This window comes from Drosophila kikkawai, chromosome X (assembly GCF_030179895.1).
Source record: "Drosophila kikkawai strain 14028-0561.14 chromosome X, DkikHiC1v2, whole genome shotgun sequence".
NCBI classification, from domain to species: Eukaryota; Metazoa; Arthropoda; class Insecta; order Diptera; family Drosophilidae; genus Drosophila; species Drosophila kikkawai.
The window spans coordinates 13,660,227-13,672,557 of NC_091733.1; the positions used below are offsets into that span (position 1 = coordinate 13,660,227).

At 37.0% G+C, this 12,331-nt stretch overlaps 1 protein-coding gene across 2 annotated transcripts in view; it reads left to right on the forward strand.

Moving 5' to 3' along the window:
* Positions 1-10,648, forward strand: part of Tbh (Tyramine beta hydroxylase) — a 39,374-nt gene extending 28,726 nt beyond the window's left edge. For both annotated transcript variants that reach the window (XM_017173804.3, XM_017173805.3), the window contains exons 3-8: positions 5,820-6,178; positions 6,263-6,414; positions 6,518-6,909; positions 6,976-7,325; positions 7,438-7,625; positions 9,940-10,648. In XM_017173804.3, coding sequence (XP_017029293.1) covers positions 5,820-6,178; positions 6,263-6,414; positions 6,518-6,909; positions 6,976-7,325; positions 7,438-7,625; positions 9,940-10,255 — 1,757 coding nt within the window. In that variant the 3' untranslated portion in view covers positions 10,256-10,648. The remainder of the gene's footprint in view (positions 1-5,819; positions 6,179-6,262; positions 6,415-6,517; positions 6,910-6,975; positions 7,326-7,437; positions 7,626-9,939) is intronic.
* The last annotated feature ends 1,683 nt before the right edge of the window (positions 10,649-12,331 follow it).

Genomic DNA, 12,331 nt, shown 5'->3' on the forward strand with positions numbered 1-12,331 from the left:
CGAAGTCAATTTATATTATGAGCCAATGTCCTGGACATGGCAATCGAAGTGGACAGATGAGAGCGCGGATAATGATAAGAGTAACAGAGGCAGCAACAACTGGCATGCACAAGAGGAATTCAATAAAGTGTTAAGTGGGCCACAAGAGAAAGCGGAAGACAGACAGGAGGAAAGGGGAACTGAGACGGAAGGACGGAGAATGCTGTAGAAAGCTGTAGAATGGGCAAAGAGAAAGCACGAACATTTCATTCCCAAGATGCTTTTGCGTCACTTGAGCGCCAATTTGAATGAACGAATGTGAATCGGAATGCCAAAAGGGGGGAGGGGAAAACTGGCGGAAAATGGGGCAATGGGGTAATTCGTTGGGAGAGAGAGGGGTCCGGGAAAATCCAGAGCCAAGCTAAATCGTCCCCGGGCCAAACCAATTGACGATTTGTGCATATAACATTATTATAATGACATCATCCCCAAAGCGCCCTGTGGCAGCCCCCCAACGTCCGAATGCCAAGGAGGTATACTGTCCAAAAAATCGGAGCAAATTTGATTAAATTGTATTCATTTTCAATTAAAATTAGGCCTAAAAGAAATAGTAATAAAATATATTCACCGGTATTTTAATACTATTTCTTTTTGGATTAATTTTTAATTAAGTACATTTAATTTTTCATCCCAAATAAATTCACCAATGAAATCGTATAAGGTTTGCATTGAGGAAAATAATACCATAAAATGGTTTTCTTTATAAATTAAATTTAGACTAAGGAGAAGTAAAGTTTTATTGGTGAATTAACAGATACAAATTAAATTAAGTCAACAATAAAAATTAACATATATTCATAAATCATTCAACAACGCAACGTTATATATGTATACACCAATTAAGCTACAAGAATCAAGAAAATATAATTTAAATCAATAAAATGTAATTAATAATCCATAAATTTACCAAAACAAATTCACAAATAATTATTTATCAATAAAAATGCATTCACCAATGAAAAATTCACCAACAATAATTCACTAATAAAAATTAATACCAACAAACTAGCACCAACAAATAAAGTCACAAGAAAACTTTCAATTAAAATATAGAAGAGTTGATTAGTTGATCATTTTAGACTCCAATAATAATTAATCTTTGAATTTGTTTAAACAAATTTATTTAACATGAATTCACCAATAAAAATTAGTCAATAAATTAATTAATCATTCTTTACTTCATCTCTGAAACCAACTCTAATTTAATATGGTATATAAATAAATTAAAGATTCAAATATAAATGATTAATGGCTCAAAATATCTTTTAATATCCAACAAATTGTTCTTCCTTTGTTATGCATAGCTTTATCCCGTCCTAATTCCTTATTGAATTCGTGACAAATGGCATTCGAATTTGTCAATGAATTGATGAAGCCATTTCCCAGTGCAGCTTGAGGATCTGTCCCCTTTGGGGGCCTAAGTATTGGTATGGGTTTCTTAGGGAATGAATCCATTGGATTCACAGTGACTGGTGGGTGGCGGTAAATTGGACATGCCTTCGAGTGCCGCCGCTTCGTTCTCGCATCTCCAGTAAATAATAAGAAAATTCCTGTGCGCTTTGGCATTTCCGCGCCAACATCCTTATCATTCCCGTCATCGAGAACGCAAAACTATGCGAAGGATTCCCTTTAGAGTCTGGAGTCCTCTCTCTAAAATCCCTCCCCCTTCCAATGACACGGATCTGCGTCCAAATGGCATTTCAAGTTCAAGCGGCCAAGAAAAATCGGAAAACTTCTCGATTGGGAAGGCACCAAGGGGAAAAGGAGGAGGAGGCGAATGAGGTGAAGCAGCACGCAGTGGGGCGAATGCAATAAACTTCAAGTTTATTAAATTTTATCACACTCTCATACTCTTTATACCTGCTATATTGTTTGCCGGGAACCAAATTGCCAAAAAAGACGGAGGAAAAGTGTAAAGCTCAGGGCATGTGAGGAGGACTCAGTGCTGGCCAACAAATTAGATTTCTTTTCAAAGCAAAAAGAAAACTTTCTCTGCAAAAGACAAACCTTTTAGCTTGTGAGACTATAAGTATTTATTATTAAATTATTCCGAAACCATTTAGTATCAATAATTAAGCTGGGAATCCATATTTACAATATATTTTTAAGGAGAAATATATAGTCGATAAATAGCCAGCACTGCTGACGGGCCCAATCAATGCGAAATGAAATCAACTCGGGCAGCAGTTCCCCCAACTGAATCTACAATGAACTCCCATGGTCGTCTGACCCTCGAACTCGAAGGCGATACAAATTGAATTACTTAGGTAGATGGATACGGCTATATTTACCCGTATAATACGGCTGTTTAAATGCCAGAGGGGGTAGTGGGGATGAGGAGGTGGCCCATGTGGAATTCCAAGAAGCTACGAGCTCTGGGCTTAGCTTGGATTCGCAGAAAAGGAACTACGTACATGAGTTCTATATTGTCAAACCGAATAACAGGAAAACCGGATAACCGGGAAACCCCAAAAGACCGGAAAAAAACGACATTCGCAAATATAATTACCGATCAACCGAGTCAATTATGAGTTTGTGACCTCATTTTCGAATTGGTTTCGAAATTCGATTTCGATTCGCGTCGCAAGCGGAACAATTGCGAAATGGCAGCGGAACAAGCACACACCGATTTGTTCCGTGTTACCAAACTTTCACCGGAGAAAGCGGTGGCGGCAAGTGGATGTGTGGGAGAAAGTGGGGGGAGGAGTGGCTGCAGGTCCTGTGGTCCTGCGGTCTCCTGTGTGCGTCCGTGCCGCTTGTAAAAGTGAAGTGAGACATATGTACGGTAACAAATCAATTTTAGTGGCTAGCACACACACACTCTCACACACAACACACAAGCGGAAGGTAGGGATAGGGACTTTCGACCCAAAACTCGTTTGGGGCATATTACTTCCGCTGAACTTGATTGAACTGCTCTGGTCCGGAAAGCGAAATTCATCAACGCACCATTGCCCGGAATCGTAGGAGAAGGGAGGCTAGGTAGACTCCTCTTCCACCGAACCCACTCAACCCACTCCCTGTGCTAAAAAAAAGGAAAGAGAAACCACGGTAGCCTCCCCCCCTGTCACTTTTGATTGTAATCCAGTGTTTTTATTGTCGCTTTCTCGCTCTCGCTTTCGCTCTCGGCTTTTGTATCTTCATCTAGGTGCACTGAAAGTAATTATGGGTTAAAAATGAAAATATATCATATAAAATAACCTTATACAAAACATAGAGAGAAAACAATAAAACACTGTTAGTCGGTAAAAACAAAACATAAAAAAAGACCTAAAAATTGCATAGGGATTTGAAAACACTTTCAAAGCTGTCTAAAAGTAGGCAACACTTTTTACTAAATAAGCTTAGACATTGAATATTTATTTTATTTATCTAAAGCTAACAAATAGTATTAAACTAAGAGCTAACTATGGGTAAAGAGCCATAGCATCTAAGGCCTTTGGCTCGCGGTTTGTGTTGGTTTAGTTGTATTTACATTAATTACATTGATACAATGAATAGATATTTACAAAAGAATAACATAAACATACATACATAGGTGGAATCATACATAATTTATATTTACAGCGGCTTCATATTTTGTAGGTAATTTTACAGTTGTCTAGGAACTTGAGGATGTTTTTGGAGTTTTTATTTGAGGGGTTGGCTATTGTGGAGATAGGGTCAGGGTTGTGGAGGAGTAAGGAACGTTGTGTGGTAATGGCAGGGCAAGTGCAAATGATATGTCGAAGATTTACTTCGGCATTGTTGCACATTGGACACAGGTTGTTTTTTGTTTTGTCAATATAGTGAGCGTTTGTTAAGTATGTGTGTCCAAGTCTGAGTCGGGTGATGATGATTTGCTCTCTTCTGTTTAGGGAAGAGTTTCTTAAGGGCTGGTTTGTTGTTGATAATCTGCCGCATAGAGATTCTAAGAATTATAAATAATTTTTCTTTTACTTATTTACTATTTATTTATTATATAAATATTTTTTACAAGTGTCTTTGCTTACTGGCAAACAGTTTGATATACTTTACGAACTGGGCTCTGTAAAGCCACAGCCACATCCCGGTCCACGCTTACGTCCACCTCCTGGCCCTGGACCTCTTTCTCCTTCCCCTTCTCCTCCATGTCCACGTCCACGTCCATGTCCTCGATCTCGGCGTGTGTTTGCCAATTGGATTTGACATTTTATTGGGTTTTCTTTCGCTCTCGTTACTGCCGCTCCACTGGATCCACGATTGCTGTTGTTGGCCGCCTGATATTGTTGCTGTAATTGATGTGCCTGATGTGCTGCCGTTTGGAGCAACTTCCCTGCCAACATAAATCCACGCCGTCCTCTGACCCCCTTGTCCCCCTTTCCCCCATTTTCCCTTTCACCATATTCGCGCGGACCAAGTTGGCCAAGTGTCTGTGCTATGCGACTACCAGAAACAGAGAGAGAATTTAATTTAATTTAATTTAATTTAACAATTTTTATTGCAAAGCAAATTTAATGAATTTCTTTCTTCCTTTTTTTGTTAATGAAAAATCGTTTTAAGTTGCTCAAAAAAGAGGTTTAAGTATAAAAAACTAAGATATATTTTAAAATTGAATTTAATATATTTTAAAATATTATAAAAAATTAATTTTATTATTATAACTTTGATGGTTAATATAATTTCCGTCGGAAGCTAGGAGTCATTTCCGACCCTATAAACAATATATATATTTTTGATCAGCTTCAACAGCTGAAGCGATTTAGGCATGTCTGCAAGAAAACAATTTTTGTTTAATTTTTTCTAAATTTTATAATTTATAATTTTATCGTTAAAATTATAAAAAATTGAATAAAATTTGATTTAAAAAACCTTCAAATTTAATATGCAGAATTATAAGTCTTATAAAAACTAAGACAACACCGTTTTTCGAATTGAATTTAATGTATTTTCAGCTGAATTTTTTATTTTTTCAACAATAATTGATAAAAAGAATAAAAGCAAAATTTATTTTATTTTTTTCAAAAATAAAATTTAAAAAAAATAATTAAATATGTGTAATTATGTGTTCTTTATTTATTTTTTTGATTAAACATCAAATAATTACTTTAAGCTACCTTTTTTTGGTCAGTGTATGTGTAGCAAGAGAGGTTTATGAGGGACAGGTGATGAATGAAAGTCACCTGGCTTGCTTTTATTTTGTGTAATTAGTGCAAGGCAACTTGATTATCGCGCGCCATCTCCACGGATCCGTATCCGCGAGGACCAGTGGCCGGGATTGGGATTTGGTAACCAAAGTAGACGAGCCGGGCTTAATGGCCGGTAATAACTTGGCCTGTCCCAGGAGCAGGACCTGCCCCCAAGAATAATGTCGAATGACAACGATACAAAAAAAAAGGCTAACCCTGGGCGGTTAAGGTAATCAAAGGTGGCCCAATTCAATCTGTGACACTCTAATTAATTAATTGATAAACTTATTAATAAATTAATTAATTAAATATACAAGCCTAGTCAACAAGAGGATTTAAAAAAAACGAAGCTTAATTTTTTACTTATTAAAATTATTACTTAATCAATAGTATCTGTGACACTCTAATTAATTAATTAAGCTTAGTTCCAAAGGGGAATTCCTAGAAAAACTAAGTTTAATTTTTAACTTATTCAATTTAGTACAGAATAAATAATATTTAAGCGGTTCGATTAAATTAAATTAATTATTACTTTAATTAATTAATTAACTAATAATTTAATTTAAATTTATTTAAAATTTTTTTTTGTTTTAATAATTAATCAATAAATTTTTTAAATATATATTTCCCCAGGACTCTCGGACACAAAGCTGCACGAGATCTACCTGGACGACAAAGAGATCAAGCTCAGCTGGATGGTGGACTGGTACAAGCAGGAGGTTCTCTTCCATCTGCAGAATGCCTTCAATGAGCAGCATCGCTGGTTCTATCTGGGCTTCTCCAAGCGCGGCGGCCTGGCCGATGCGGATATTTGTTTCTTTGAGAATCAAAATGGATTCTTCAATGCGGTAACCGACACGTACACCAGTCCGGATGGCAAGTGGGTGCGCAGGGATTATCAGCAGGACTGCGAGGTCTTTAAGATGGATGAATTTACGCTGGCCTTTAAGCGGAAGTTTGATACCTGCGATCCGTTGGATTTGCGATTGCATGTAAGTAAAGAAGTCTCCTGATCTAATCCTCTCCTGCTTCTTGCTATATTTCTGTATATTTTTTTTGTTTTATCCTTTTTCCAGGAGGGTACCATGTACGTGGCCTGGGCCCGCGGCGAAACGGAGCTGGCCCTGGAGGATCATCAGTTTCCGCTGCCCAATGTGACGGCACCACATGAGGCGGGTGTCAAGATGTTGCAGTTGCTACGGGCCGACAAGATACTCATTCCGGAGAGGTAAGTTTTTTATCTAGACTGAAAACATGGCGTATACTTAATATCAAAGCTAAGAAATTACTCATACGCCATGTGGTGTCTCCATTTAATTTCCTTTCCCCAGCGATTTGGATCAAGTAGAAATCACTCTAAAGGAAGCACCCATTCCCAACAAGGAGACCACCTACTGGTGCCACGTTCAACGTTTGGACAGTGTTATCCATCATCGACATCACATTGTTCAGTTTGAGCCTTTGATCCGTACGCCTGGGATTATCCATCACATGGAGGTTTTCCACTGCGAAGCCGGCGAACACGAGGAGATACCACTGTATAATGGCGACTGTGAGAAGCTGCCCGCCAAGGCCAAGGTCTGTTCCAAGGTAATGGCACTCTGGGCCATGGGTGCCAGCACTTTTACGTATCCACCAGAGGCAGGACTACCCATTGGCGGGCCAGGCTTTAATCCCTACGTACGCCTGGAAGTGCATTTTAATAATCCGGAGATGAAGGCGGGTAAGTGAGGGATGGAGGGATTACCCAGGGGATTTGGCCAAGTGATAACTTCATTGTGATGATCAGGCCTCGTGGACAACTCGGGTTTTCGCATCAAGATGTCCAAGGTGCTAAGGCAATACGATGCCGCCGTTATGGAACTGGGTCTAGAGTATACCGACAAGATGGCCATTCCACCGGGTCAGACGGCCTTCCCGCTGAGCGGCTACTGTGTGGCGGACTGCACCAAGGCCGCCCTGCCCGCCACCGGGATCATCATCTTTGGTTCCCAGCTGCATACGCATCTGCGAGGTGTTCGGGTGCTCACCCGGCACTTTCGCGGCGACCAGGAGCTGCGCGAGGTGAATCGGGATGACTTCTACTCGAATCACTTCCAGGAGATGCGCACGCTGCACTACAAGCCACGCGTTCTGCCGGTAAGGAAGCAACTGTTTAATTTATTATTTTATATTTTATTTAATATATTACATATTATAATTATATAATTATAATTAAATCCCATTTATTGTTCTTGTTCCCCTTGATCAGGGCGACGCCTTGGTTACCACTTGCTACTACAACACCAAGGGCGACAAGACCGCCGCCTTGGGTGGCTTCTCCATCAGCGACGAGATGTGCGTCAACTATATCCACTACTATCCGGCTACCAAGCTGGAGGTCTGCAAGAGCTCCGTCTCTGAGGAGACGCTGGAGAACTATTTTATCTACATGAAACGGTGAGGGTTTAGAATTTGTCTTTAAAATCTTATAAAAAAAATAGAATTATCCAAGAACCAATTTAATTTATAGATATGTTAACAAACACATATTTATCGAACATGTATATTTAAAATTAAAGTGATATCTAAAAGATTTCTCAGGTATATTTAGGATATTAATTTAAAATTTATATTTAAACTTATTTTTTTTATTTATATTTTCAATTTCCTGAATTCATAAATTTTCTTATTTTGATATATTACATTTTGTTGTATCGATTTTATTTTTAAATTTCTGAAGGGTTTTAATAACTTTATTTGTCTTTTTCTCTGGGTTCCATGCTTCTCAAACCTATTTTTAATCCCTAAATATTAAAAAGAAAAATCTCTGGTATCTTAGATCTTACATTGAATACAATTCTACATTTTATGGAATTATATTTTAGATATATCGAACTTCCATTTAAGTTGTGTTTTATCGATATTTTCATTAGAAGGTTACATACATTTACTCAGTTTTGCATCCCTATTTGTATTTCATTCATTTTTTCATATAGACAGAGATTTCTTAATCATTTAAATACTTATATTTATCATTCCCTTAAGTTCTTGCGCCTCAAAAATATTCTTAATCCTTTTATTATTAAAAAAAATCAAAGAAACCAATTAGTTTTATTGGAACTAATATTTTTAAAGCCGTATCAAAGTAAAGTTTGTTTTCTATTCAATATTTTTATATAAAGAAATCATAGATTAACTCTTTTTTTTAACTTAATTAATGCATTTAATTAATTTTATGCAATTTTGTTTTAAATTTAAGCTCATTTTGTTTAGTTTTCCTTCCGATATTTCTTTATTTTTCCACTTATTTCCTCGCTCCTCAAACCCATTTTCAATTAGTGGCCACAACTTGTTACTTGTGTGGCTTACGGTCTATTCCCCAAGTATAACGAGTATAATGACTTAAGTCGGACTGAGTGGAAAATGTGACCTCAACAAACAAGTTGAACTTTGGCCTAAGCCAGCCGCCGCTGGCGGGGCACGGAAATTGCTGCCGCATTTTGGAATCCAGTCCCAGCTTAGAGCTCTTGGCTCTCATTGTGGCGGCCCTAATCTAATGCAAACTTTTGCCGTTCATTCCCCGATGCTCAGCTGCTTAAAGTTGGCAATTAGCGAACACCTTTTCGAGGGTAGCCGGGTGCCAGCGTGGATGAGCGGGAACAAAGAGCATTTCGGCGTTATGAATGCGCCAAGGAATTGGGCGCCGAAAAGGGAATGCCGAAAAGTTTCCCTTTGATGCACAAGGAGACGCGCAGGCAGCCCAAGGTTGCCCCAGACCCAGCTCCGCCCGCGACCCATCTGTCGTCGGTTCCGCTGCGTAGATTAAAAAATATTTCTTCCATTAACGCCGCAAAAACGCCCTCGGGGACGGATGGATAGAATGCCATGAATGTGCATGGGCGTTATAATTGTTGAAATAAAGGGAGAGTGCAAAAAAACAGCACGAGGAAAATCCAAGAAAAGATAACCGAATATATACGCAGTTGTCAGTGCTTGCAGCTCAAAATCAGAAGACTTTTAGGAATTTTTAGGGTTCAGCGATCAAGCCCAAATCAACATTTTCAAAGGATTTTTTTTATGGTTATTCAAAAACCTATTAGTCACATTTTAGCAAAAAAAAAAGCATTACAGTTTAGCAAAGACTGCCAGGTTTCTACTTGTACTATTACGAAGTTTTAAAAAAACTGAATTCCTAGAGAAAATGTTCTAAAACAGGGTTAATTTTCAAATATATCAAATTCTTTGAGTTGGTAACATTCTTAGCTTTATTTTCTTCAAAATTCGATATGGCATAGATGAGTCTCTGATAAAATAATATAGTCTTCTTGTATAATATATAAAAAATATATAAATAAAATAAATAAGTCATAAAGTATACGCCCATCGATATATTTATTGATTTTATTGCTTTGTATGTATATTTTCAAAGTTTATTTTCTATATTTTCTTAATGTATTTTAAATATTTAATTTGAATATTTTTATATGCTTATTTTCTATATTTTTCCATTGTATTTTAAATATTAACTCCCTTTTAAATATTTATTTTGTATATTTCCCTATTTATATTAATTAATAACTCTCTATATTTTTCTGATATATTTTAAATAGTAATTTTCAATATTTTCCTGAGGTTTTTTTATTTTCTATATTTTTCTGATGTATTTAAAATATTTATTTTCTACATTTTCCTATTTCAAATATATAAATATTTAATTTGAGTATTTTTCTGGTGCTTTTTTAAATACTCGTTTTCTTTATATTTTCTCCAGCACCGAGCACCAGTACGGCGTCCATTTGAATGGCGCCAGGTCGGCCAACTACCGGAGCATCCAGTGGAGTCAGCCGCGCATCGATCAGCTGTACACAATGTACGTCCAGGAGCCCCTCAGCATGCAGTGCAACAGGTCGGATGGCACCCGCTTCGAGCGGTCGGACGACAGCCACGCCGGATGGGAGGGCGTGGCGACAACGCCAGTCCAGATCCGCATACCCATCCATCGGAAGCTGTGCCCCAACTACAATCCGCTGTGGCTCAAGCCGCTGGAGAAGGGCGAGTGCGATCTGCTCGGGGAGTGCATCTACTAAATGGGCGGCATAATCGTAGTTTCCTTCTGGAATCACCCAATTGCACACAGCCACACACACCTGCACACCACTCACACACACACAGACAGGTATGGGTTTACAGTAAAATTGATTCGTAAAACACTCACACAAACACTTCAAAGATCAATATTTATTAATTGAATTAATATTTTTTTATTTAAAAAGTATGATATTTTAATATTCTTAGGGTTAGTTGTTATATTTTAATATTATTAGGGGGGTAAATAAGGTTTTTTAATATTATTTAAAGAAACAAAAGGTTTTTTTAATAATTAATAACGCAATCACAAACAATAAATAGTTAATTATATATTTATTATAGGTCAAGTTAAAGAAAATTCATCTTTTATCATTACTAATTTTTTTATGTTTATTTATATTTTTTATATTATTTATTTTTATTATTTGCTATTTAAATTTTTTTTTTTGTTAAATTATCATTTAAATAATATAAGATAATAATTAAAAAAGGCGGTTCAACTTGAGTTTTTTAAATTATTACTTTGTATTATTTAAAAAATAAGAATAATAGGACAAGCATAGGCTTACCGAAGTTAGCATTTCTTTTTTGTTTATAATTTACCCTCAAATGTTTTTTAAAGTTGACTTAGTTTAATATTCATTTCACTTTTACCGTTTCAAGCTTTAGAGGCTCAACTGTAGCATCGGCATCTGCATTGCCATTAGCATGGCCATTACCATTATCATCGTCATCGTTTCCGGCGGCAACAAACAGCCTTGTTGTTGGCCAGAAACGGAAAGCGTGAGAGGGCAACAGGCCAAAACAAATGTTTTCACTCTTTAAATAACTAATGCATTTACCAATTCCGTGCCGGTGCCTGCGCCTTTTCCTTTTTTTTCTTTTGCCTTTTCTTTTGCCCTTTCCTTTGCCTTTGCCTTTTCCTTTGCCTTTTCCTTTGTGTGTGTGTGTGTACTTTTGTGCCCTTTGCCCTTGTTGGTGTCTTGGCCAACCTTTGAAATTTGCCGACTGACAGCGCCGCCAGGCTAAAACGTTTAACACAAAGCCGCTTACACACTCACATACACAGAGAGAGAGAGGCCATATGGCTATGACAAACACACACACGTACACACACACGTACACACGCACGAACGCACTGAACTTGGCGTAGCATACTTCTCAGCGTCGCCTTCAAAAATTAAATGGAAATGAGGAAAAAGCCCGTGGCATTGCCAATTTCAGCTATTTTATAGGCCATTTCCCAGCTGGCATATTCCAAAATTATAAAAATTAAACATGTGCCTGTAATATTGTCTATATTTTATTGTTTCATTTATATATATAAATAATTTTTAATTTAAAAAATTGTCTTTGCTGGGCAACCTTATCAACTTAATTATCATAATTACTTGGGAACTCAGACTCCAAAAATGTATTTAAACTTAAATTCTTAAATTTTGTTTTAAAATTTTTTTTGTTGAGGCAAAAGTCACCGGAAGGCCAAGAATACAGTGGCGGATCCGGAACTGGCCAAAGGCAATGTTTATACAATATAAATGAGCAAAACTTTCCGATGCAGCCGTCTTCTAATTATTACCCAGAAGATGGGAGAAATATCAGAAGGCAAAAGAAACCGACAAAAACAAAATAAATATAAAGAAAATGGTATGACTTGGGAAATGTGGAAAGTTTTTCGCACTACCGGACATGGGACATGGAAGATGGGCTACCAGCAGCCAGGAGCTTATAGCATGCTCCCAAAACCCCTCCTTAAAGTTCATTCATTCTTTACCAAATGCACAACACAACACAACACAACACACACACACACACCTAACACACACAAACATGCATATGAGTAAACATGTAATGGATACATTTAAGGGTAGCCAACATACATATGTAAGATGTGATAATTGTTCTATGGCTATAAATGAAATATATATACACAATGAATATGTAAACTATATGTAGATCAAATATTTATAAAAAACAAAAAAAAAACCAACAACCAAAGGGAAACGAAAAAAATACAAAAAAAAAGTAAAATGTATAATTTATCTAATAAAAACTGACCACCATACCAGAAAAAC